The 27,683-nt window shown below is 39.7% G+C and overlaps 1 protein-coding gene across 2 annotated transcripts in view; it reads right to left on the bottom strand.

The window, feature by feature from the left end:
* MAOB (monoamine oxidase B) overlaps positions 1–27,683 on the bottom strand; it is a 121,022-nt gene that overhangs the window by 56,701 nt on the left and 36,638 nt on the right. For both annotated transcript variants that reach the window (XR_011446122.1, XM_070289924.1), the window contains exons 2-3: positions 22,960–23,054; positions 19,934–20,071 (exon numbers count right to left, since the gene is read on the bottom strand). Coding sequence is in view for 1 of the 2 variants with exons in the window: in XM_070289924.1 (XP_070146025.1) it covers positions 19,934–20,071; positions 22,960–23,054 (233 nt within the window). In the remaining variant the exon portion in view is untranslated. The remainder of the gene's footprint in view (positions 1–19,933; positions 20,072–22,959; positions 23,055–27,683) is intronic.

Genomic DNA, 27,683 nt, shown 5'->3' on the forward strand with positions numbered 1-27,683 from the left:
CTTGAATTTTGCTTTTATGAGAAGCTCTAGGGTTGAATAAGCCACATATTCTTAAAAGCTAAGATAATATATGGCATTTTTATTTCAGTAAGCTCTTGGCTAAATGCCTCAATGAAGCAAAAGGATCAGCCCTTCACAGGAAAGGATGTGTGTTCTTCTCTTGTATCTGCCCCAAAGAAAAAGCAGAGTGGTAGCTGGGGGGAATGACATCTATGAAGAAGAAATACACACATAACCATGTGCTCATGTGCATAGATGTATATGAGCCTACACACACACAGAGTATCTATTTTCTCATGAGTGAACTTCTGTAGAATATAACTTTTTATATATAAATTTATTTATTTTAATTGAAGGTTAATTACTTTACAAGATTGTATTGGTTTTACCATACATCAACATGAGTCAGCCACAGGTATACAAAATTAAGATCATGTTACCTCTCTACTTAAAATCTTCCAACAGGGATTTTCCTGGCTGTCCAGGGTTAAGACTCTGTGCTTCCAATGCAGGGGCCTTGGGTTCGATATAAAAGCCGATATTCTTATAACTGCCTATATGAACTGACCTTCCAGTGGGGTTGCTGGGGCTTGTGCATACTGAGTCAGGAAAACCCACTGTGCTTGTCTCTTCCCACGTCTATATTAATTAACAGTACATTGGTAGGTTGACCTGAGCCACAGTGAAATATTTACATCATGCAAACCCTACAGATTACAGTTAGGTTTTTGTTGGAATGTCACCCCCTGGGTGAGGCCCTACTTTATTTGATATTCAGTCCCACTCTCTTACACTCCCATACCTCCAATTCTTTGTAGCACTTGGGACTTTCTAGAAAAAAAATATATATATATATATATATTCATCCAAATATGGTTGAGCAGATGTTTTATTACACATTGCTTTAATGTATACAGGGGATTTAGCAGTCCTGGTTAAAAAGTTTAAACCCTTCATAGAAATTTAATTAAATCTTGACATGGGAAAAGTAACAGGTTTTAAAAGCCAAAGCTTTCTGCATAATTCCACAAGTTGGTGGGTTAACTGATTTTTAACTCTAAAATATATTTGAAAATTAACTCATTACTTATTAGAGTTGAGAGTGGTAAATTATAAATGAACTTTAAAAAAAAAGTTTCAGACAAAGAAATATATGAATTTTGGGTACATTTGAATTAACTTCACTTTTAAGAAAATCCGTATTTTATATCCTTTTTTATTTTGCACTTTTTCATATTTCTTGATTGTGCCTGAAAAGTAATATAAAACCAAACATGGTTAATTCTAATTCTATTTTAGGTATACAAGTTGGGTTTTCTGTATATTTTGTTTGTTTACCACCAGTCCTACCCAGTTAACACATAAGCTCCATGAACACAAGGATTTTTGTATGTTTTGTTTGCCTCTGTATTTGTAAGTTTATTTGTAACTTAACGGGAACAAAGAAAGTAAGTCTTTAGTTGTGGAATTCTGGTGGGAACTGGTGGTGTATGTATTGAGATGGGGGTAGGATCTCCTGGTTTCCTGACATCAGATGAGGTAGGCACTTGTTATCTTGTAAGACTAGATTTCTTGTGACTAAAATATTTCACTTTTCCCCTAAGAGCAATACCAAATCAAAGTCTGCCCAACTGTGTTCTAAAAGATAGGCTCACATGGGGGTGAAGATCCATTCTTTCAGTCATTCATGCAAGAAACATTTACCTAAAGCCTAACATGCACCAGGTCCTTATCCAAGTGTTGGAGGTATCTCAGTGGACAAAATAGAAACAAAATTCTTCCCTCATGGAGTTTATATTCTACTAGGAGAAAGCATATGAAAACTGAATACATAGGGATTTCCCTGTTGGTCCAGTGGTTAAGAATTCACCTTCCAATGCAGGGGATGTGGTTTTGATCCCTGGTCACAGAACTAAGATTCCACATGCTGTGGGGCCACTAAGCCTGTGCGCCACAACTAGAGAGCCAGAGTGCCACAAACTACAGAGCCCCCATCACAACTAGAGAGAAGCCTGCACACCACAATGAAAGATCCACATGCTGCAACCAAGACCTAAGGCAGCCAAAAATAAATAAGTATTAAAAAAAACACTAATACATACATATATGATGTTAAGCATGTATAAATGCATTGGAAAAACAATAAAGCAGGGAAGGGATAAATTAGGAATAGAGAATATTAGGTGGGGGTGGGAGAAGCTACTCTTTAAGGTGAGGTTATCAGGGAAGGTCTCCCAGGAGGGGATCTTTGAGCTGAGACCTGAGACAGGGCATTCCAAATGGAAAAAACAGCAAGTATGTGTTGGTTACCTATTGATGCATAAAGAAATAGTCCATGTCAGAAAACATTAGCCTGTTACTATCTCTTACAGTTCTATGAATTGACTGGGCTCAGCTGGGCCGTTGTTGCTTGAGGTTACTAGTGTGGCTTATGTCAGAGAATGGCTGGGACTGGAGTCATTTGAAGGCTTGACTGTGTTGGACGTCCAAGACAGCTTCACTGCCAAGTTTAGTGCTTTGAAAGGTAAGGCTGGAAGGCAGCATTCAGCTGGGACAGCAGACTATACATTCAGCTGGGACAGGAGACTATGCATATGCGGTTTCTTCCAGCACAGTGGTCTCGGTATTTGGACTTCACATATGATGTAACTCAAAGGCTCCGAGAGTGACTGTTCCAAGTCAGAAGTGTTTTTGCCAGTTTCTTAAGTCCTCGGCCCCAAAACTAGAACAGCATCACTTCCATCATATTCTACTTGTCAAATAAGCAACAGAGCCCTCTCAGTAGGGGGAGGTGGTCATAGAATCCACCTCTCCCTCCCCATGGGAGGGGTGTCAAAGAATATCTAGTCACTTTTTAAAAATGTTTTAAAAATTGAAATATAGTTAATTTACATTATATTAGTTTCAAGTATACAGCAAAGTGATTCACATACATGTATATATCTACATATATATTATTTTTAGATTCTTTTCCGTTATAGATAAGACATTTGTATAGTTCTCTGTGTTATACAGTAAATTCTTTTTGTATTTATTTTATATATAGTGATGTGTATCTGTTGATTCCAACCTCCTAATTTATCACTCATTCCCACCTTTCCCCTTTGGTAACCATCAGTTTGTTTTTGAAGCCTGTGAGTCTGTTTCTCTTTTGTAAATAAATTCATTTGTATCATTGTTTCATATTTAATCTACTTCAAAGCGAAGAAGCGCTGGGATAGGAATAAACTTGACATACTAGAAGCCAGAGTGCCTGGAGACTAGAGTGACCTGGGTCAGGACATTGGAAGGGGCATAGCATGTAGGTAGTTGTAAGCCATAATAAAAATTTAGTTTCATTCATTCTAATTTATTTTTTACTGCTGTTTCTCTTCCAGGTTCTACAGTCAAGAAATCAGCCTGTATTCATAGAAAAGATGTCAAGAATGACCTGGGAAAAATGCCTGGAAATAATAATGGAGAAATATGAGATCCCTAAAATAGCAGCAGTACAACCACCCTGGCCTTAGAAAAGAGAGGTAGGAGCTTAAAACAACCTGTTGTTTTTTAGAAGTACTCTCATCCTTTCTAATCCAAAGGATCAATGTCATTAGGTATCATAATGACCCCCTTCAACTGCCAAAACACCTACCCTACATAGGTCACCCTTAAATATATAATCTTACCTTTCCTTTTCTGCCTTAGCATCAAGTTAGACATAGAACAATGCTTCTTCTTCTAACTATATTATGTTTACAATTTGCAGTGGGAAAATGAAATAAATGTGAGACGCATGTATGGCTGTCTACTCTCAGACTGATCTGGTATAACAGAGTTCCAGCAGTCTTACCAGAATGAGCAACTTTAATACTTTCTTAAACTCCTGGATTATGAATGAAATGAGATGGTTCAATATCTCTCTGAGATAAAGATACTGAGAGCCTCTGATTAAACCAAAAGGAAAATTCATGTCAGTGGCTTCCATGGGCTCCTAATGCCACCGGGAGGTCAGGTAGGTCTCAGGAGGTGAAATGGAGGTTTAAAAAATTAGCAATGAGGAATAAGACAGAAAAAAGGTAGCCTTATGGAGCAAGACTGAGCAGAAAGAAGAGGAGGGTTGAGTCCGCAGTTCAGTTCTGAGCACCTTTACCCTTTTCTTTTTTTTCTTGAGATTTCCGATCCTTTCACATAAGGATTTCTGGGGTTGGCACCACAGCTATGGAGCCAAGTACACAAACTCTGGAGTCAGGGGCATCATCACTTACCAACTGAGAGACTTGAGCGAATCACCCAGACATCTTGTGCTGAAATGCCCTCATTTGTAAATAAGAGATAGTAATAGCTGTAAGGCTTTCCTGAGGATTGAGATAATGCATATTAAATGGTTAGAATGCTGCTTTGCACATATTTGAATCTCAAAAGGTACTGGCTATTACTACATTCAATTTTGAACTGAGTTTCCAGGAACCACAAGGCACATATGTGTTTGATTCCATGTGAGAACCTAAACTATAGGTGATTGTGAATTGTAATTTTTTTTTCTTGGTTTGTATGTGACTAGACACTGTCTGCAGCAGCTGCCCTTAACATTTGCCAACTTAAAAAAGAGGCAATAGTAAATGTCAGCAGTAAAAGGCTCCAGGTCACTCTGCAGCCCTTTTGCTCAAAGCTTTGCATACAGCATGTGCGTTCAAAGATGAAATGAATAAACATCTTTCTCTTAACTATAGCTTTATCTTCTCTACAGCTCATTACTTGTGGGAATTTTCCTTAACTCTATTTTAAGACAATAATAATTTATAACACTTTGGGCCAGTTCTTTGGTTTCTCCAGAGTCAGTCACAGTTAGGGACAGTTAAACAACTTAATTAAAATAATATTAAAGTAATACCACCATAGGAAAAGTATTTATGCTCTCCACAAAGTTAGCCCCTTAAATTTAGTTAGCAGTGTCTTTCAAGGTTTTGAGAAGTGTCCAAAGCACTCTCTATGGAAGCATCTCTAACTACCTCAATCCTGTTTAATTCCAACTTGCTCACTGTACATGAAAACCTCAGGGACTTGACCTCTTTCTGGGTACCTAGGAGAGTTTTTAAAAAGGGATTCTAAGTTGGTACAAAAAAGATCTTCACGACCCAGATAATCATGATGATGTGATCACTAATCTAGAGCCAGACATCTTGGAATGTGAAGTCAAGTGGGCCTTAGGAAGCATCACTACGAACAAAGCTAGTGGAGGTGATGGAATTCCAGTTGAGCTGTTTCAAATCCTGAAAGATGATGCTGTCAAAGTGCTACACTCAATATGCCAGTAGATTTGGAAAACTCAGCAGTGGCCACAGGACTGGAAAAGGTCAGTTTTCATTCCAATCCCAAAGAAAGGCAATGCCAAAGAATGCTCAAACTACCACACAATTGCACTCATCTCACATGCTAGTAAAGTAATGCTCAAAGTTCTCCAAGCCAGGCTTCAGCAATACGTGAACCGTGAACTCCCTGATGTTTAAGATGGTTTAGGAAAAGGCAGAGGAACCAGAGATCAAATTGCCAATATCCGCTGGATCATGGAAAAAGCAAGAGAGTTCCAGAAAAACATCTATTTCTGCTTTATTGACTATGCTAAAGCTTTTGACTGTGTGGATCACAATAAACTGTGGAAAATTCTGAAAGAGATGGGAATACCAGACCACCTAACCTGCCTCTTGAGAAATCTGTATGCAGGTCAGGAAGCAACAATTAGAACTGGACATGGAACAACAGACTGGTTCCAAGTAGGAAAAGGAGTACGTCAAGGCTGTATATTGTCACCCTGCTTATTTAACTTCTATGCAGAGTACATCATGAGAAATGCTGGACTGGAAGAAACACAAGCTGGAATCAAGATTGCTGGGAGAAATATCAATAACCTCAGATATACAGATGACACCACCTTTATGGCAGAAAGTGAAGAAGAGCTAAAAAGCCTCTTGGTGAAAGTGAAAGAGGAGAGCGAAAAACTTGGCTTAAAGCTCAACATTCAGAAAACGAAGATCATGGCATCCGGTCCCATCACTTCATGGGAAATAGATGGGGAAACAGTGGAAACAGTGTCAGACTTTATTTTGGGGGGCTCCAAAATCACTGCAGATGGTGACTGCAGCCATGAAATTAAAAGAGGCTTACTCCTTGGCAGAAAAGTTATGACCAATCTAGATAGCATATTCAAAAGCAGAGACATTACTTTGCTGACTAAGGTCCGTCTAGTCAAGGCTATGGTTTTCCCAGTGATCATGTATGGATGTGAGAGTTGGACTGTGAAGAAGGCTGAGTGCCGAAGAATTGATGCTTTTCAACTGTGGTGTTGGAGAAGACTCTTTAGAATCCCTTGGACTGCAAGGAGATCCAACCAGTCCATTCTGAAGGAGATCAACCCTGGGATCTCTTTGGAAGGAATGATGCTGAAGCTGAAGCTCCAGTACTCTGGCCACCTCATGCAAAGAGTTGACTCATTGGAAAAGACTCTGATGCTGGGAGGGATTGGGGACAGGAGGAGAAGGGGACGACTGAGGATGAGATGGCTGGATGGTATCACGGACTCGATGGACGTGAGTCTGAGTGAACTCCGGGAGATGGTGATGGACAGGGAGGCCTGGTGTGCTGCGATTCATGGGGTTGCAAAGAGTCGGACACAACTGAGCGACTGAACTGAACTGAAGTTGGTTCGCTCTTAGGAAGCAACAGGCACATAAGGAATTTCACTCTTTATTTCCAAGTTCTTTGTGATGCCATATATTTGGAGTTGCCAGAATAAGCAAAATTAATCTATGCCACAATGTAGGGGTTCTGTTGTAAGATCTCAACATGTTTTAGACAAACTTTTAAAAAAATTGAAGCTGGATTGGAAACATTTGGAAAAAATACACAGAATCTGCTAACTTTCTTGGCCTCTGTGTTCCCATACAGTAGCCACTAGAGCACTTAGTATGGGGGTAGTTCAAATGGGCTTCCCTGGTAGCTCAGATGGTAAAGAATCCACCTGCAATGCAGGAGACCCGGGTTTGATCCCTGGGTTGGGAAGATCCCCTGGAGAAGAGAATGGCAACCCACTCTAGTATTCTTGCCTGGAGAATTCCATGGGCAGAAGAACCTGGAAGGCTACCATCCATGGGGTTGCAGACTCAGACACAATTGAACAGCCAACACATTGTTGGTCCAGTGGCTAACATGCTGCATTTCCAATGCAGGGGAGTCTGGATGTGATCACCGGTCAGGGAAATAGATCCCGCATGCCTCAAGTAAGACCCAGCATAGCCAAATAAATACAGATTTTTTTTAAATGTGAGGAATAAATAAAGAAGGTTGGATTTTATAGTAAGAGAGGTTATATGTCATTGTATAGGGCGCCTGTTAAAATATTTTCAGGGTGAGTTTAGTGACCTGGTTTTCTTTTGAAAAGAATTTGTATAGCTTTATCCTATCTGGTGTTTCACTATTTAAATTTTTACTTGGTAGTAAGAATCCTCACAGCCTATTAGAAAATTTTGTTTTCAAAAGGAAAGGAAACAGGCGCTATCAAAACATTCTTAGTATCTTCAGTGTACCACAGTAGTCTTATTGGTGAAAATAATGTTAATCAGTGTCTTCTGTTCTCTTTTTTCTTTAAAATCTCAAAGCACTAAATAGGACAGGTACAAATATCCACCTTTTGCAAATAGAGAAATCAAGGTACAAAGCAGAAATAACATGGCCAAGGTCATGAAAAAATTCAATGATGAAGTGTGTGTGTGTGTGTGTGTGTGTGTGTGTGTGTATAGAATACACTGGGAAAATTCTACAGCCCATTAATACCAGGATCAGAATCTTTGAGGGTCTGCATTCAAACAGCTGCTTTGGGATCTAGACTGTCTAAACTCAAAGGGTCAAAGCTCAGTAGCTAAACCTGGCTGGAAGCAGTTTGGTTCTTGTTAATAGTTATGTCACCCAGGAGACTGCTGCCTGGGCATGTGAGAATAATAGAGATCTGCTGGAAACACTGGGCCTAACCTCTTCTCATAGACCATGAACTCTCAAAGTAGCATCTTTACATAGAAAACAAACTATGGTTACTGAAGGGGAAAGGTATGGGGAGGCATAAATTAAGAGTTTGGAATTAGCAGATATACACTACTATATGCAAAATAGATAACCAACAAATTCTTACTGTACAGCACAGGGAATTATATTCAGTATCTTGTCATAAAGTATAATAGAAAAGAATCCGAAAAAGTAGAGTATTTGTCTAATTACATCTTAAAAGTAAAAATGAAAGGAGCTCTTCATAAAAAGTTTGAGCAGTACTCCAAAATACAATGAAGAAGGCCGCACATTACTTCAAATCGTACTCAGTTCAGTTCAGTTCAGTCGCTCAGTCATGTCTGACTCTTTGGGATCCCATGAATCGCAGCACGCCAGGCCTCCTGGTCCATCACCATCTCCCGGAGTTCACTCAGACTCACGTCCGTCGAGTCCATAGGCCATCCAGCCATCTCATCCTCGGTCGTCCCCTTCTCCTCCTGCCCCCAATCCCTCCCAGCATCAGAGTCTTTTCCAATGAGTCAACTCTTTGCATGAGGTGGCCTTCATGTACTGGAGCTTCAGCTTTAGCATCATTCCTTCCAAAGAAATCCCAGGGTTGATCTCCCTACTCCAGGTTAAAAAAAAAATAGCTATAACATGACATTCCAGACCTCTGTGTATGCGTCTACAACATCAAAAGAAGGATGGATGGATGGTTGGTATGGATGGACAAGTGAACAAACGGATGACTGAGAGAAAGAGGAAGGAAACAGAAAAGTAAGAAATGAAGAGAAGAAGGAGCAAAGAAAGAAATACAAATATATGAGAATCAAATTTTTAATGACATGCATGCATGCATAGTCACTTCAGTCAGAAGAAACACAAACTGAAGGGAACTGAAGAAAGGGTTAAACTTCAAATGCATGTTGCCTAAAACAAGAGAAAGAGCCCTGTAGCATAAAGTCAAAAGATCATAAAGATCATTAAGACATTTGACTCTTTTTGTTATTAGCTACAAGTATAATTTTGGTATATACTGATTGCATGCTATGATGGAAAATTTCAAGTAACACTCATCTTTCTTATACTTCTTCCTTTCTCACCTTCCTTACATTCTGATTTTATAGATTCCATAATGTTTTACCATATAAGGGCTTTTTAAAAAAACAAACTATAGTACATTTTGTACTACAATCATAATTCTTCTAATTCTTTATGTTTAAATCTTTATTTAAATGTATTTAATGTTCAGTGCCAATTTCATCCAAGCTGGTCCATTTCAGAGTTCTTTATTTGGAGTCACCATGTGATGATAACTCGAAGTGGAGCACTGCTAGGACAAAATTCTAAATTGTGTACCATTAGCTTAGTGGACCTGGTGCAAGTGCCCAGAAAAGAAATGGCACACGATTGAAAGGTAGAGAAAGCAGTAGCTTAGTCGCATCCAACTCTTCATGACCACATAGGCTGGGGCCCACCAGGCTCCTCTGTACATGGCGTGTGTGGATTCTCCAGGCAAGAATACTGAAGTTGGTAGCCATTCCCTTCTGCCAGTGATATTCCTGACCCAAGGATCAAACTTGGATCTCCTGCATTAATAGGTAGATCCTTTACCGTCTAAGCCACCAGAGAAAGTGGTAAGGCATTGGTAAAACTCACCTGGATGATTGGGAAAGCAAAGCAAATAACGACCTTGAAGGAACCCAGAGAAACTGTGGGAGCCCTTAGTGATTTTTCACTTTGTAACACGTTTGCTTTCAGCAATGGAGTAATTCTGGGATTGAAAAGCCAGGAATGAATTATTTTTTGCCATCAGCCAGGAATTTTCTTGCCATCAATTCTCAAATTTTATGATCTATGGCTGCAGTCTTTTCCTGGTTTAATTGCTCCATGGAAATCTTTTTTCCCCTGCTTTATTTTATTTAATCACTGTGCCTTTTTTGATTTCTTTTCATATTAAAAAAAATTTTTTTAATTCCACAAATCCCACAATGACTTTACCTAAAATTGTCACAAACTCAATTATTTAGTCCTGTGCCTTGCATAATAGTAACCTATATTAGATCTGTATTACATGTTAGACCATTTGAATAGAGTGGAGAAGCTTAATTAAGGCAACCAATTGGTAAAATAGCCACTATATTGCAGAATGTTCTTGGGACAGAATATTATATATCTATTTTAAATGGTATCTACAAAGAACATCTAAGGACATTAGAAAATATCTGTGAATAATTATAAGTGACAAAAGCAAACCTAAAAGTTTTATATGAAAATACAAAAATAATAATCCAGGAATGTCAAATGTAAACAAAATATGTTCTCTGTGTGTGTGGGAGGTAGGGGGCAGGGTCCTTAATCTTAAAGTACAAATAACAGACTTCTTTCTATTTCCAATGGCTTCCCACACAGCTCAGTTGGTAAAGAATCTGCCTAAGATGAGGGAGACCTGGGTTCAATCCCTGGATTGGGAAGATCCCCTGGGAAAGAGAAAGGCTACCCACTCCAGTATTCTGTCCTGGAGAATTCCATGGACTATATAGTCCATGGGGTTGCAAAGAGTCAGACATGACTGAGTGACTTTCATTTTCTACTTCCAAACTGCTTTTCACAGAACGTAATTAAGAAAGTGAGGAGGATACAGGACTTGGGAAGAAGTTAGTGGAACAACTGGAGTCAATTGTAGATAATTTTAAAGAAGGAAAGATCTTCAACTGGGTTTTTCCAAGATGCTGGAGTGTAAGTTTGGCAGGAAAGAAGGAGGACAAAGGCAGGGGCTGGGGCTTAGATGGAAAACAGAATGTCTCCCATACAGAGGACAGCAAGCTCTTTAATGTGGATTCTTGGCATCTCAGTTCATGCTCTAACTTCATTGCTTCCTGCCATATGCAATTAATCTCTTTAGCCTTTACATTCTCATCTGTTAAACAGGGAAAAAACTTCTAGCTATTTGACATTCACATTTCTGAGGTCCAAATAAGATATCATGAGGACTTCCTTAGTGGTCCAGTGGTAAGACTCCACTATAGTGGGTGTGGGTTCCATCCCTGGGTCAGGGAATTAAGATCCCATATACCAAGCAGTCAAAAAAAAATAATAATAAACAAAGAGGTCATGTGTGAAAGCACTTGAAAGGTTCTAGATCTCCATGCCAGAGCAACGTTCCCATTGTTATTATTTACTAGTTGAAGCAGAGGCCAATAGAAAGGCATGGGCTCTGTGAGGGTGTGGCAAGGTAGGCTAACATATTTTAGGCGATCTTCTACTTCCTGCCAATCCCTACAGGCTGCTGAAGCTTTGACCTATTACATGATCACCCTTGTTAGTCACCATTCTTTGATGACCTGGGCCTCTGCCAATGCATCTCCTTTGGACTACTTGGCTTCCCAGGTGGCACAGTTCAGTTCAGTCAATCAGTCGTGTCTGACTCTTTGCAACCCCATGAATCGCAGCACGCCAGGCCTCCCTGTCCATCACCATCTCCTGGAGTTCACTCAGACTCACGTCCATCGAGTCTGTGATACCATCCAGCCATCTCATCCTCGGTCGTCCCCTTCTCCTCCTGCCCCCAATCCCTCCCAGCATCAGAGTTTTTTCCAATGAGTCAACTCTTTGCATGAGGTGGCCAAAGTACTGGAGTTTCAGCTTTAGCATCATTCCTTCCAAAGAAATCCCAGGGTTGATCTCCTTCAGAATGGACTGGTTGGATCTCCTTGCAGTCCAAGGGACTCTCAAGAGTCTTCTCCAACACCACAGTTCAAAAGCATCAATTCTTCAGTGCTCAGCCTTCTTCACAGTCCAACTCTCACATCCATACATGATCACTGGGAAAACCATAGCCTTGACTAGACGGACCTTAGTCGGCAAAGTAATGTCTCTGCTTTTGAATATGCCATCTAGACTGGTCATAACTTTTCTGCCAAGGAGTAAGCCTCTTTTAATTTCATGGCTGCAGTCACCATCTGCAGTGATTTTGGAGCCCCCCAAAATAAAGTCTGACACTGTTTCCACTGTTTCCCCATCTATTTCCCATGAAGTGATGGGGCCGGATGCCACGATCTTCGTTTTCTGAATGTTGAGCTTTAAGCCAACTTTTTCACTCTCCACTTTCACCTTCACCAAGAGGCTTTTTAGCTCCTCTTCACTTTCTGCCATAAGGGTGGTGTCATCTGTATATCTGAGGTTATTGATATTTCTCCCAGCAATCTTGATTCCAGCTTGTGTTTCTTCCAGTCCAGCGTTTCTCATGATGTACTCTGCATAGAAGTTAAATAAGCAGGGTGACAATATACAGCCTTGATGTACTCCTTTTCCTACTTGGAACCAGTCTGTTGTTTCATGTCCAGTTCTATCTGTTGCTTTTTGACCTGCATACAGATTTCTCAAGAGGCAGGTTAGGTTGTCTGGTATCCATCTCTTTCAGAATTTTCCACAGTTTATTGTGATCCACACAGGCAAAGGCTTTGGCATAGTCAATAAAGCAGAAATAGATGTTTTTCTGGAACTCTCTTGCTTTTTCCATGATCCAGTGGATGTTGGCAATTTGATCTCTGGTTCCTCTGCCTTTTCTAAAACCAGCTTGAACATCAGGGAGTTCACGGTTCACGTATTGCTGAAGCCTGGCTTGGAGAACTTTGAGCATTACTTTACTAGCATGTGAGATGAGTGCAATTGTGCAGTAGTTTGAGCATTCTTTGGCATTGCCTTTCTTTGGGATTTGAATGAAAACTGACCTTTTCCAGTCCTGTGGCCACTGCTGAGTTTTCCAAATCTGCTGGCATATTGAGTGCAGCACTTTCACAGCATCATCTTTCAGGATTTGAAACAGCTCAACTGGAATTCCATCACCTCCACTAGCTTTGTTCATAGTGATGTTTTCTAAGGCCCACTTGACTTTGCATTCCAAGATATCTGGCTCTAGATTAGTGATCACATCATCATGATTATCTGGGTCGTGAAGATCTTTTTTGTACAGTTCTTCCGTGTATTCTTGCCACCTCTTCTCAATATCTTCTGCTTCTGTTAGGTCCATACCATTTCTGTCCTTTATCAAGCCCATCTTTGCCTGAAATGTTCTTTGTCTTGAAGAGATCTCCAGTCTTTCCCATTCTGTTCTTTTCCTCTATTTCTTTGCATTGATCACTGAGGAAGGCTTTCTTATCTCTTCCTGCTATTCTTTGGAACTCTGCATTCAGATGCTTATATCTTTCCTTTTCTCCTTTGCTTTTCACTTCTCTTCTTTTCACAGCTATTTGTAAGGCCTCCCCAGACAGCCATTTTGCTTCTTTGCATTTCTTTTCCATGGGGATGGTCTTGACCCCTGTCTCCTGTACAATGTCACGAATCTCAGTCCATAGTTCATCAGGCACTCTGTCTATCAGATCTAGTCCCTTAAATCTATTTCTCACTTCCACTGCATAATCATAAGGGATTTGATTTAGGTCATACCTGAATGGTCTAGCGGTTTTCCCTATTTTCTTCAATTTGAGTCTGAATTTGGTAATAAGGAGTTCATGATCTGAGCCACAGTCAGCTCCTGGTCTTGTTTTTGTTGACTGTATAGAGCTTCTCCATCTTTGGCTGCAAAGAATATAATCAATCTGATTTCGGGGTTGACCATCTGGTGATGTCCATGTGTAGAGTCTTCTGTGTTGTTGGAAGAGGGTGTTTGCTATGACCAGTACATTTTCTTGGCAAAACTCTATTAGTCTTTGCCTTGCTTAGCCATCATGTTCAACAAAAGAGTCTGAAATGCAGTACTTGGATGCAATCTCAAAAATGACAGAATGATCTCTGTTCGTCTCCAAGGCAAACCATTCAATATCACAGTAATCCAGGTCTACGCCCCAACCAGTAATGCTGAAGAAACTGAAGTTGAACGGTTTTATGAAGACCTACAAGACCTTTTCAAACTAACACCCCCAAAAAATGCCCTTTTCATTATAGGGAACTGGAATGCAAAAGTAGGAAGTCAAGAAACACCTGGAGTAACAGGCAAATTTGGCCTTGGAATGCGGAATGAGGCAGGGCAAAGACTAATGAGTTTTGCCAAGAAAATGCACTGGTTAGAGCAAACACCAGGTGGCACAGTGGTAAAGAATACACCTGCCAATGCCCTAGACACAAGAGACTAGGATTTGATCCCTGGGTCAGAAAGATCCCCTGGCAACCCACTCCAGCATTCTTGCCTAGAGAATTCCAAGGACAGAGAAGCCTGATGGGCTACAGTCCATGGGGTCACAAAAAGTCAGACACGACTGAGCATGCACGTAGTCAAGTAGTTGGACTGCTTGGCCATACTCCATGATGATATGGTACAGCTGCTGTAAACTTTTCCCACAAGATTTTAAGCCACAGGCTTGTTTCCTTTCATGAACTTCACCACCATAACTGAATTCTATACATTCTCTACCCTCTACCTTCACTATAATTTAAAACTCTGTATTACCCACAAATCTAACCATTGTTAAATTTATCCAGATGTGTGTGCATGTGTGTTTTTACATAGAGACTATGTTTACAGATTTTGGAGAAGGTAATGGCAACCCACTCCAGTATTCTTGCCTGGAAAATACCATGGACTGAAGAGCCTGGAAGGCTACAGTCCATGGGGTTGCAAAGAGTAGGACACAACTGACCGACTTCACTTTCTTTACCGATTTTATCATATTTTAAATTCTAAAAGGAAACTTTGAAGGCTTAGAATAAATTCCTCTCGTATCCTCCAAATATTCCCCCACATTCAGCCACTGAAAGCATCATCCTCATCAATTACAAGTCAAAAATCTGCTTGTCTTTCATAAATGCAAATTAGCACTTTGTTTTCCAGAAGAACTTAACATAAGTTTCAGAATGATCACTAGACAAATAGGTTTTGCCTGCTGAAGAGGAAATTACTATTCTACATATTTAGCAGGGGGGATATTCCCGTGATGATAAGACATACCTGTTTCCAACAAATAAGAAATGAAGTGGAGTGGGGGTGGATATGGAAGAGAAGGTTCAGGAAGCCCATCTCAGAACCAGTGAGCTCTGGGTGGCATGTGTGAAGTTCATGGGAAAATGGAAGCTGTTCCTGGGTGAAATACAAGATTTTGTCCAACCTGTTCCTGGATTCTTCTGTCATTGTGAGAAAAGCAAGTACACCCTCGACTTTGATCCAGACTTCTCTGGATTAATAATGTTGGAGGGAGAGCCATGCAGAAAGGGAAACTAAGAGTCTGAAGAAGACTGGACACTCCTGGTATGTTGATTTCTGTAAGATGCTGAGGTCCTACATCTTAGGATAGTTTTCATTCGCCAAATGTGATTCAAATTTGAGTATTTTCTTTTTCAATGTCTCCTCTAATTCTATTGCTGTTCCTCAACATGGAGAGACAGTGATCTCTTCAAAGAAGTTCACCCAACTGGTCTGATCGCTAGAGATCTAGTTTCCACTCTACGCCTTTCTGTCCTCTGAGGGTACCATATTTTCTATTGGCTTTTAGCGTTCTCAACAAATGGAAAAGTTCTTCCAAATGGTGCCTCCTCCACAAAGTTGTTTAAGCAATAGCAGTTGTAGCAGTGACACGTCGGCAAAGTATTTGAGAAATGGCTCCTCATCCCTTCAAGCATTGATATTGACCACATACAACACAAAAAGGACTTTGACAGCGATCTTGGCTTCTGCTCATTGGGAAGTAGACTAAGACCAGAGCATCTCTCTTTTTTTTTTTTTCTTTCTTTCTCAGTTTATCACAAGAGCTGAAGTTTGGAAACACACAACTATCAGTGTGAAGTTGGACTCTTAAGTTTAAGTTATGCTACATCTTTACATTCACCAGACTCCTAACAGTTCAGCCTTTGGGCCTAAAGCAATTGCATGCATACTTTCACTTGACACTAGTTCTAAATTTCAGACTTATAAAACTTCTGAGACAGAGAAACTCTGAATGTCAATAGCCTACATTGTACAAAACTCCTTCAAAGTATGAGCCTGAAAGAAAAAAAAAACACACAATAACCACACATGTGAGCATGCAAAGACACAGACACAGACACAGACAGACAGACAGACACACACACACACACACACACACAAGATAAAAGAGGAAGAGGCACAAAGCAAAATGCAGCAACATTCCTTAAGAGGTTTTTATTTCTTGTAGTTTTCTCTTTAAGTATGAGTTAGTCTCTAAAAGGGGACATTGTTCACAAGTCACTTCCAAGGCACGTAAACAACTGCCTTCTAAACCATCCTAGCAGAAATCAACATGACTACCTGTGAAATAGATTATAAACTTGAGTAGATGTTTCACAATAATTGTTAAGCATGAAGGACTGCATCACTGATTTGACAAGTGTGGAAAACACTTTCTAAATTATACAGATGTGAGCTTAAGCGATCATTTTCCCACTGATAATTAAATCCTCTTATAGCTTGGTACCACATTTTTTATTCACAAACAAGGGTTTGGAAAGTCACTTTTTAGCAACGTAAGACAGATCTACTGTAGCACTAAAAATGAGTACCACTCAGTATACAGAAACATTTCTGGAGATCAGAGGCAGAGAGCAAAATGCCCTGTATATCACAACACATCAGGGGTTGATGAATGCTTGTTATGGGACCAGCATGGGCACAACCCAACTGTCAACAGACCACTTCTTCTAGTACTATCAGGGAACTGGTGATACTGAGGGTCCTTGTTTCTTGGAAAAGACATCCTTCCTTTGGATAGCTAGCCTATCACAGGCTGCTATAGCCCCTCACCCCTCTTTGTGAGTAGCAGCAGCAACCATCCATTTCACCAGTTTCAGTTCCAACCACCACCTTCAAATTCTTTAGCTTAATGTTATTAAGACTGCATGTAAAACTGTGTCTTATGTTAACAATCATGTAAGAAATTGAAAAACACAGAGTCCTTGAGCAGGCTGATTTGAATAGCAGGATCTGACAATATGAGAAGTAACACACTTGATACTCTTGACATTCTCAGGTTTTGGGTTGAGAAATACAATGCAGGTCCACTGAAGAAACAAGGCACAAATATACTAGGTATTTGCATGAATCATTGTTTGCATTTGGGAACAGTAGTTGTTGAAATAGGTAATAGGTAATGTCCAAACGGCTAAAGTACTTCCTACCATTACAGAGGAAACAAATTTCTGAACTACATTCTTTGTCATATAGTAGGAGATCAGATGTCAGAGGTCTGGTCAATAATTCCAGAAATGGATGGAAGCATCTCAGATGCTTTTTACAGATTCAAAAGAAGAAAAACAACATATAAGCAAAGACATGGAGGTGATGGTGGTGGAGAACAAATTTTTAGTTTAGGGAGGACTTTTTTGCTCTAAAATCTTTATTATTATTTATTATCAAGTAACACTTCACTGGATTCGACTGAAAACTGAAATCTTTGTTTCATAAATTCATTAGTGCTTTAATTGTGTCAGGATGAGAATTAAAGAGTAAATATATCAAACATATACACATATGCATATGTATACAATATTTTTAAGTGTACTGATATTTCTTATTTCCTCCAGCAGAGGTCAGAAAATAGCAATACAGGAACATGAAAATCTATGTACCAAAAGAATATTTTAGAGTGATTTTCTCTAGATAAGATTATTGAAGGGTTTTTTAAATTGTTTTTCTCTACCCAAGTTTTCTTCTTATATTTTTTTACAATAAACCTGCTTTCCTTTTGTAATAATTTGAAAGCAATAACATTCATTTGAATTTCATGAAGACCAATGTTGGCATATGTATTTATTCTGTATCAAATCAGAGATAGTGCTTAATTATTTTCTTAGCTACATGTGGATTATACAAAATAGCTAACGAAAGAAGCATATTTGGTCATCACTCTGAGAAATTCAAGTATAACATCCTTGCCACAACTGATGACTATGAGCAATCTCTTTCAAACAAGGAACATAGTGTCGGTGGAAAGATTTCCAGAAAAAACAAAACGTCCTGAACATACCCCTGACTGCCAAGAAACTCTGCCCACACAAAGACAGAAAAATGAATTTAATTTCTAGTCATCATCTCCTTTGTCCAGAGAAATCTAAAAGAGATCCTAGTGTTCTGCAAATTCAGTCTCTGCAAGTCTTAAATGTTAGGACATGAAGACAGAAGAAATCAGTCAAGATGATCTACATATAAAAGCCGGGAACACAATGAACAATGTTTACAAAGAGTTGCTGATGAATGTTCAATAAATCACGCTATCACCATGCTTTATTTTCATTTCTAATTCATGTGTCTCTTTTCCCACTAGACACATATGGAAGCAAGGTGAAAAGGCTCATAAAACAAAATCTGAAGGTCAAACAAAACATTTCTTATAAATGTTACCCACATTATACCAAATCAGATAGATTTTAATTTTGTTTCATTAAACAATTCACAACATATAGTCTATTATTTGTCCTTCTTAATATTATCACCCACAAATAATATACACGTCAACACTATTATGTGATTCAAAACTAACTGTTGATAGTTTCTTCTGTCTCCTAAGGGTATAATTTTTTCCAGCGAGGAACTTGTCTCTATATTGCTCAATTCCATTTAAGGAGATAAGTGAGGAAAAGAGGAAAGATTGAAATTAAAAATCTCTGCCAGTCCTTCTGTGGGACTTCAGAGTAGGATCCAGGACAGGTGACTGTTTGTCAGAGAACATCAGTGATATTTTGTACCAAGACAGAGATGCTGGGAAAACAAGCATCAGGGAGGTGTGAGAAGAGTCTAAAGGGAGAAACATGGTGGGAGACGAATCCACAGAAAAATGTAGCCAGTGAGAAATCACCAAGGGCACCCGGTTTGAAGAGCTACCTAGAATTACAATGTCCAATATTAAGTTCTAAGTTGTTTGTTTCTGTGATTGAACCCCTCACCCTCACTGTTCAAAACTTCAGTCCAAAACTTTACTGCACACAAATGCTCGGGGTAGTCCAAAGAAAGTCAAGACAAAGAGGTGAATTCTAACCCAGGTTGACATAGAGCAAAGGAAAGAAGAGAGTCACAGGCCACGAATGTGAATGAGCATATGTATCATGGAAGCAAGAACCATGGATCACAAATGATCATGAGAATGTGAGACCCAGTAAACTCATAGAAATTTGAGGGAGATCAATGGAGCTTTCCCACAGAAGATGAAATTTGGGACTTGACCTATTTTTATGCAAATCTCCAAAAGAGAGTGAGTTTAGCCTATATATAGGACATAATAACCAAATTTCAAAATAATTACATTAGATATATTGCAAATACTCTATCACATGATGTCTAAGATAGCATTTGTAAAACTGTACACAAGTTTTTGTATCACATGAAAAAGCCCTAATTATTCTAATAGAGGTATTTAATAAATCACAAATGTTTTTTCTCTATTGGTTTTGTTCAACATGTTACCAAATGGTTAATACCACTTCATCAATAACCTTCCCAAATAGGTTTAGAATTAGCCTTTGATAACAGTAAAAAAAATTCTTAGAATGGTTGAAATATACTTATAAAATACATATGCATCATTCAAGGATGAAGGAGACTGTCTGAGGGGACGATCTGGAATTTGTACTAATATATGGAAATACCGAGGAGAAGGCAATGGCACCCCACTTCAGTACTCTTGCCTGGAAAACCCCATGGACGGAGGAGCCTGGTAGGCTGCAGTCCATGGGGTCACTACGAGTTGGACACGACTAAGCGACTTCACTTTCACTTTTCACTTTCATGCACTGGCGAAGGAAATGTCAACCCACTCCAGTGTTCTTGCCTGGAGAATCCCAGGGACGGGGGGAGCCTGGTGGGCTGCCACCTATGGCATCGCACAGAGTCGGACACCACTGAAGTGACTTGGCAGGAACAGCATGGAAATACCGATAGAAAAATCTCCAAATCCTTCAAAGGTTGGTCCAAACTTACCTTCGTATGGTGAATCAGACGCTCTACTTCATTCACTTTGTAGGTCTCCAATCCTAGTTCCTTGGATAATCTTAAGATACGATTCTGAGTTGGCCCAACATAAGCTCCTCCAAGGTCCACATATTTAACTTTTTGGTTCTGTTTCCCATGGAAAGAAATAAAAATAAATATTTGTGAAAATGTTTTTCTTAAGATAAAAAAGATATCCCTAAAAAAAAAAAAAAGCAGATTGGCATTTCACAGGTTCTAGGCACACTCTTGAGAAATCTGTATGCAGGTCAGGAAGCAACAGTTAGAACTTGACATGGAACAACAAACTGGTTCCAAATAAGAAAAGGAGTACTTCAAGGCTGTATATTGTCACCCTGCTTATTTAATTTATATGCAGAGTACATCATGAGAAACGCTGGACTGGAAGAAACACAAGCTGGAATCAAGATTGCTGGGAGAAATATCAATAACCTCAGATATGCAGATGACACCACCCTTATGACAGGAAGTGAAGAGGAACTAAAAAGCCTCTTGATGAAAGTGAAAGAGGAGAGCGAAAAAGTTGGCTTAAAGCTCAACATTCAGAAAACGAAGATCATGGCATCCGGTCCCATCACTTCATGGGAAATAGATGGGGAAACAGTGGAAACAGTGTCAGACTTTATTTTTGGGGGCTCCAAAATCACTGCAGATGGTGACTGCAGCCATGAAATTAAAAGTCACTTACTCCTTGTAAGAAAAGTTATGACCAACCTAGAGAGCATATTCAAAAGCAGAGACATTACTTTGCCGACTAAGGTCCATCTAGTCAAGGCTATGGTTTTTCCTGTGGTCATGTATGGATGTGAGGGTTGGACTGTGAAGAAGGCTGAGCACCGAAGAACTGATGCTTTTGAACTGTGGTGTTGGAGGAGACTCTTGAGAGTCCCTTGGACTGCAAGGAGATCCAACCAGTCCATTCTGAAGGAGATCAGCCCTGGGATTTCTTTGGAAGGAATGATGCTAAAGCTGAAACTCCAGTACTTTGGCCACCTCATGCAAAGAGTTGACTCATTGGAAAAAACTCTGATGCTGGGAGGGATTGGGGGCAGGAGGAGAAGGGGACGACTGAGGATGAGATGGCTGGATGGCATCACTGACTCAATGGACGTGAATCTGAGTGAACTCTGGGAGTTGGTGATGGACAGGGAGGCCTGGCGTGCTGCAATTCATGGGGTCGCAAAGAGTCAGACACGACTGAGTGACTGACCTGAACTGAGACACACCTTGAGGAGTATCTATAGAAAGTTGGACTCTGTTCTCAACTCTACCACATTCATGCAACTAAACGGTTATTGCATCATTCCTAATTTTAAAGCAAAATTGATTGGACTTGAAATAAGGAAGAGATTTCTGAACCCCCATCATTCTCACTACGTACCACAGTGCTCTGGGTTTTACTGGCTTAGATTTGTAAACTATGAATTATTGATGAATTTCTCTTTACTTAGCATTTCTGGCTAATTTTGAGGCACCTAATGCTAGAGGAAAAGCAAGAAAGGAAAGGACCACTTTTTTTTATTGAAGTATAGTTGATTTACAATGTTTCAGGTGTGTAGCAAAAAGATTCAGTTTTATGTGTGTGTGTGTGTGTGTGTGTGTGTGTGTGTGTGTGTATTCTTCTTCAGATTCTTTTCCATTATAGGTTACTAGAAATTTTTTATATACTTCCCTGTGCTATACAGTAGGACCTTGTTGGTTGTCTATTTTATATATAGTAGTGTGTATCTCGGAGAAGGCAGTGGCACCCCACTCCAGTACTCTTGCCTGGAAAATCCCATGGATGGAGGAGCCTGGTAGGCTACAGTCCATGGGATCACGAAGAGTCGGAAACAACTGAGCGATTTCACTTTGACTTTTCACTTTCATGCATTGGAGAAGGAAATGGCAACCCACTCCAGTGTTCTTGCCTGGAGAATCCCAGGGACGGGGGAGCCTGGTGGGCTGCCGTCTGTGGGGTCACACAGAGTTGGACATGACTGAAGCAACTTAGCAGCAGTAGCAGCAGTGTGTATCTGTCAATCCCAAATTCCTAATTTTAATCCCAAACTCCCTTCCCCTCTATTCACTTTGGTAACCATAAATTTGTTTTCTATGTGAGTCAGTTTCTTTTTTGTAAGTTCATCTGTATCATTTTTAAAGCATCTACATATAAATGATATCATATGATAATTCTTTCTTTGTGTGACTTTCTCCACCTAGCATGATAAACTCTAAGTCCATCCAGGAAATGACCATTTCTTTTGTGGTTTGTTAATCCAGACACTTGAAAGATAGCATTAGAGTCCTAATTTAAACCTTTGAAATTGCTCTTATGTTCAGTAGAAAGGTTTTCATATGGTTTTGAACTAGCTTCATTTGCAATGACTAAGGACCAACCTTTAAAAAAGAGTGAACACATCCAAACATAACTGGATTCCTAATAGTCAGGGACACTAGAGCAGGTCTTCCTTTTGTGCTTTTGTTTGTTTATTGTATGGTGGTATGATTTAGTCGCTAAGTTGCACCCAATTCCTGAGATCCCATGGACTACAGCCCGCCAGGCTCCTCTGTCCATGGGACTCTCCAGGCAAGAATACTGGAGTGGGTTGCCATTTCCTTCTCCAGGGGACCTTCCCGACCCAGGGATGGAACTTGGGTCTCTTGCATTGGCAGGCGGATTCTTTACCAACTGAGTCACTATAGCTCCCCCACTTAAAAAAGGGGGGAATATATATTTCACAAGGGCAGGGAATCTTTGTTTTACTCACTAATGTATTTCAAACATCTAATTATTGATGCAATCGTTTATGGGGAAAGTGCCAAGTGTTATGAGGCAAGAAGAGAAAAGGGACAGAAGAAAGCCATGGAAAGAAAGCAAATTGAGAGGCCATGGAGTGTTCTGAAGTAATTTTCACTCTCTTGAAAAGAGTCAAGTGAAGTTCAAGACTTTCAGAAAGAAAAAAGGAAACTCAGTTTCAGGGTCATATTTTTCCAGCCTATTCTTATTGTCTTACCCTAAGGGTGTAAGTCCTGCCTCCCACGCGGTCCCGAGCTTCCAGAACAATCACATTCAGGCCAGAGTCATGCAGAAGTTTGGCTGCTGCCATACCTGGTAGAAAATACAAGAAGAAATCAGAACCAAACACTCAACTCCAGATAAGCTCCCCGTGCTAACAGCCAATGATTAAAGTCCATGTTGGCTCATACACATAGCATATCATCACGTTCAACTTAACCAACTTACTGGTGTCTAGGGTTTCTCTATAGAGACCCAGATTCCAAGTCTGAGAAACCAACTGCTATTTCTTGAAAGAATAAAAAAGGGTTTCATTTTTAGTAAAAGTCTCAAACCCTAAAAAACTTCTTTGATCACTATATCAAAATGTTTATCTTAGACTAAATTACATGATTATGTGTCTGACAGCATGAAAGAAAACACAAAGCCCCACAAAAAAGAAATGTATAAGCCCCAGCAAACCCAGGACCAAATGGAGCAATTGACTTCATTCTCAAGGTAAATCTGAAAATCCAATAAATTTAAGTGAAGGAGCGAAGGGGGGAGTCAATCTTCAAAGCATGTGAAAGGACCTAAAATTCACTATTAAAACTGAACTTTTCGAAGTTGATGTAAAGTTACAAAACCAAAGACATAAAATGCAACTCATTTAATTGTCCTCATTCCCTGTAGGATTCATCACTGAAGAATAAAATGACTCCATTCATTTATTCATCTATTAATGCAGTCAAAAATACTTTATGCCTACTACAATTCCAACATCATGAATTCAACATAACAAAACAGCTTACTGAGATACATTTACATACAACAGACTTTAACCAATGAGTTCAGTGAGTTTTGATAAAGTATAAAGCTTAGTGTAAAGTTCAAATATGTAATTTTTGGTATAAGTACATCCTGAATGTAGTTTTTGATCTCACAAATCTTAAAATTCTGCATCTTTAACTTACAGAATTTAGTAAGAGTTTTTTCAGACAAGATAACTCGTATTCTTACCACAATGAATTGAATTTACTCAGTTCCAAATACTTTACTCATTTGCTTTATGAAATCAAATAAAATCAAGGAAATGCCAAGATGCTGTGCCTTAAAAAGAAATGAAATAATTTCTATCTTGTCTTTTAAAAATAATATTTCTGGAACTTTTAGATGAAATGTCAACCCACTCCAGTGTTCTTGTCTGGAGAATCCCAGGGACGGGGGAGCCTAGTGGGCTGCCGTCTATGGGGTCACACAGAGTTGGACATGACTGAAGCGACTTAGCAGCAGTAGCAGTGTGAAAAAGCGGAGAAGGCAACGGCACCCCACTCCAGTACTCTTGCCTGGAAAACCCCATGGACGGAGGAGCCTGGTGGGCTGCAGTCCATGGGGTCGCTACGAGTCGGACATGACTGAGTGACTTCACTTTCACTTTTCACTTTCATGCACTGGCGAAGGAAATGTCAACCCACTCCAGTGTTCTTGCCTGGAGAATCCCAGGGATGGGGGAGCCTGGTGGGCTGCCATCTATGTGATCGCACAGAGTCAGGTGTGAAAAAGGGCTTCCCCGGTGGCTCAGTGGTAAAGAATCCATCTGCCAATGCAGGAGACACAGGTTCAATCCCTGGGTCAGGAAGATCCCCTGGAAGAGGAAATGGCAACCCACTCCAGTATTCTTGATGGGAAAATTCCATCTATAGAGGAGCCTGGCGGGCTACAGTCCATGGGGTCGCAAAGAGTCAGACATGACTGAGCAACTGAGCACAAGTACAAGTGAGAAAAAAAAATCCCTACAAAAATAGCTCATATTCCTATAGTGTGCACCACATTTCAGATGCTATTCTGAGTGTTTTATTGTATCAATTCAATGAATTTTCACAGCAATCCAATTTAAAAAAAGGTACTACTGATATTCCCATTTTATGGCTCAGGAAACTGAAGCACAAAGAAGTGTCCAAGATCACATAATGAGCCAGCAGCAAAGCCAGGCAGTTTCACTTCAGTGTCCGCTTCTATAACCACTATGAGCATTGGTTTCCATGGGGCCATGGAGCCATCCTTTTCATAGATCGCACCTCTCAACTTCTGCTTCAGGGAGAAATTACATTTCAAAAGTGTTTTTTACTTTGTTTGGGTCACCATGTTTTGAAAGCACACTTGTATCTTGTGGTTTGATAAGAATCCACGGAACATAAGAAATGAGTCTACCGTTGAAGCCAGAATGAAAAGACGAGGCTCCATTCACCCTCTGTGAACTGTCCTAAAAGAAGAAGCCCATTTTTTTTTTTACGAGGCTGATGTGACATTTCATTATTTGAGTTAATCCACCTTCTGATAACTGTCCTTGGGGTCAAGGCCAGAACATCCAGCAGGTGGTGGGGTGATGGTGCCAAAGTCCACCCCCCACACACAGTGTGCACGAGCATTGCACAACCCTAATTTAGAAATACAAGGCTTGGATTTTTAACTACAGTTTCCCAATTTAACCTCCATAAGGAAAAAAAAGAAAACCTTTCTACTGAATCAAAATTGCCCACAATTCAATGCCATCTCTCTTATCAAGCATCAGTTCAACAAATGAAATATGAAATAACATGCAGCCATAGTAACAGCAGTTATCATGGAAATCAGATAGACTTGCAAAGCATGTTGAGGCTTAAAAAGTGGCTCAGAATGAAACACAATATCACTCAAATACACTAGTATTTTATATTCCACAAGATACTACTAAGTAAGTACCTGATGCTATACAGAAACATTTACTAGAACGAGCCAGGGTCTTATCAAATCATTGACTAGAGTTCTCTAGGTTCGTGTGCCTTAAAAAGGCATAAATATAAATTACAAAAGTATTTTTAAATAAAGCAATACAAAAATATGTTGTGGGAAATACCACACAATTTGTCTCACTCATGCTTCTGTGGGGTGGTATTCAAAATGCTTGTTGGACATCAACTGACAAAGACTGATTTGAAAAATAATTGATCCAAATAACAATAGCTTAAAGAAAGTCCCTGCAGTTTGTTTCTGTTCAGTCGCTAAGTTGTGTCTGACTCTTTGCAACCCCATGGACTTCCCTGTCCTTCACTATCCCCTGGAGTTTGCTCAAACGCATGTCCATTGAGTTGGTGATGCCATCCAACCATCTCATCCTCTGCATTTTAGGAAGAGGGAGTTTTAGGGTACCAAAGAAACTGAGGAGTTGGAGTCTGGTCCGGAAGTTATTAAGACTGTCAAGATGTATAAACAACAAGGTCTTACTGTACAGCACTGAGAACTATATTAAATATCCTCTGATAAATCATATGGGTGTATAACAGAATCTCTATGCTATACAGCAGAAATTAACCCAAATATTGTAAACCAGTTATATACTTCAATAAAAAATTTTTTTAATAAAGAAAATTTAAAAAGTTTGTTTACATGTGGTTCTCAAGGGAGGGGCTTCCCCAGTGGCTCAGTGGTAAAGAATTCGCCTTCTAATATAGGAGACAAGGAGATGTGGGTTCAATCCCTGGCTTGGGAAGATCCCCTGGAGAAGGAAATGGCAACCCACTCCAGTCTTCCTGCCTGCAAAATCCCATGGGCGGAGGAGACTGGTGGGCTACAGTCCACAGTCCATGGTGTTGTTCAGTGTTACACAACTGAGCAACTGAACTCTCAAGGGATTCCTCACTGATGACTGGCAAAAGGATTAATGGTTTGATTAATCAAAAGATAAGCAAACAACTAAGGACCCAGAGCCCCCTGGGCTGACAACAGGGTTGTTTCCCAAGAGTTCATGTTTATGTCAGTAATTTGGAACTTTTAACACATTTTGCCATAAAACAAAAATAGGAGAGATGGTATATTCTCTTGGAAGTCTGAGAATTTTAAAATGTAATACTATTGTGAAAAACAATATAAAGTAGAAACACTAAACAATGTAATCAGTGCTGTTGAAACCCTTAGGCAATCATTTCCTGACACAATGCAGTAACAGCTAAAACAAGGAAAAGAAAATATCTACGATAATAACAAACCATCATAAAGCATTGAACGTTGCTTTGCTCTGTGTGAAGAAGTAGCATTTCACATAAAAAACCCATTTGATTTTCACCACAGTACTGACAGGTATTATTATCTTCATTTTAAAAAGAAAAAAAAATGGAGATTAAGAGACATTCACTGACTTGCCATAGACTATACAATTAGTAAATGGTGAGGGTTCAGCCCCAAACTGGAATTCTTAGCCACCACCCTTGGACCAAAAAGCAAAAGTTAAAAATGCAGTAACTCTATACACAGATTGATGCAATATCTTAAAAACACTCTGCTGCCCATCTAAACAGAAGAATCTTAAAATATTGGTTTTTCTTTTAAACAGAGATTTAATTTTTGCAATCAATTTGAGAGTGAAAGTAAAGTCTCTCATTTGTGTCTGACTCTTTGTGACCCCATGGACTGTATGCAGCCTGCCAGGCTCCTCCATCCATGGGATTTTCCAGGCAAGAATACTGGAGTGGGTTGCCATTTCCTTCTCCAGGGATCAAACCCAGGTCTCCCACACTGTGGCAGACTCTTTAGGCAACCAGTTTAGAAACAAGTACACAATCGCTGCCCACTTTTAAAAAGCTAATAAAAACTTGAGTTTAATATGCAGGATCAATGAATATTTCACAAACAAGTGACTATTTGGCACTTTCAGAAGTAGCCCCTATGTGTCCTAGACAGGTCACTGATAAGATCACCTCACTTGTT

The sequence above is a fragment of the Ovis canadensis genome, chromosome X (genome assembly GCF_042477335.2).
Source record: "Ovis canadensis isolate MfBH-ARS-UI-01 breed Bighorn chromosome X, ARS-UI_OviCan_v2, whole genome shotgun sequence".
Lineage (NCBI taxonomy): Eukaryota > Metazoa > Chordata > Mammalia > Artiodactyla > Bovidae > Ovis > Ovis canadensis.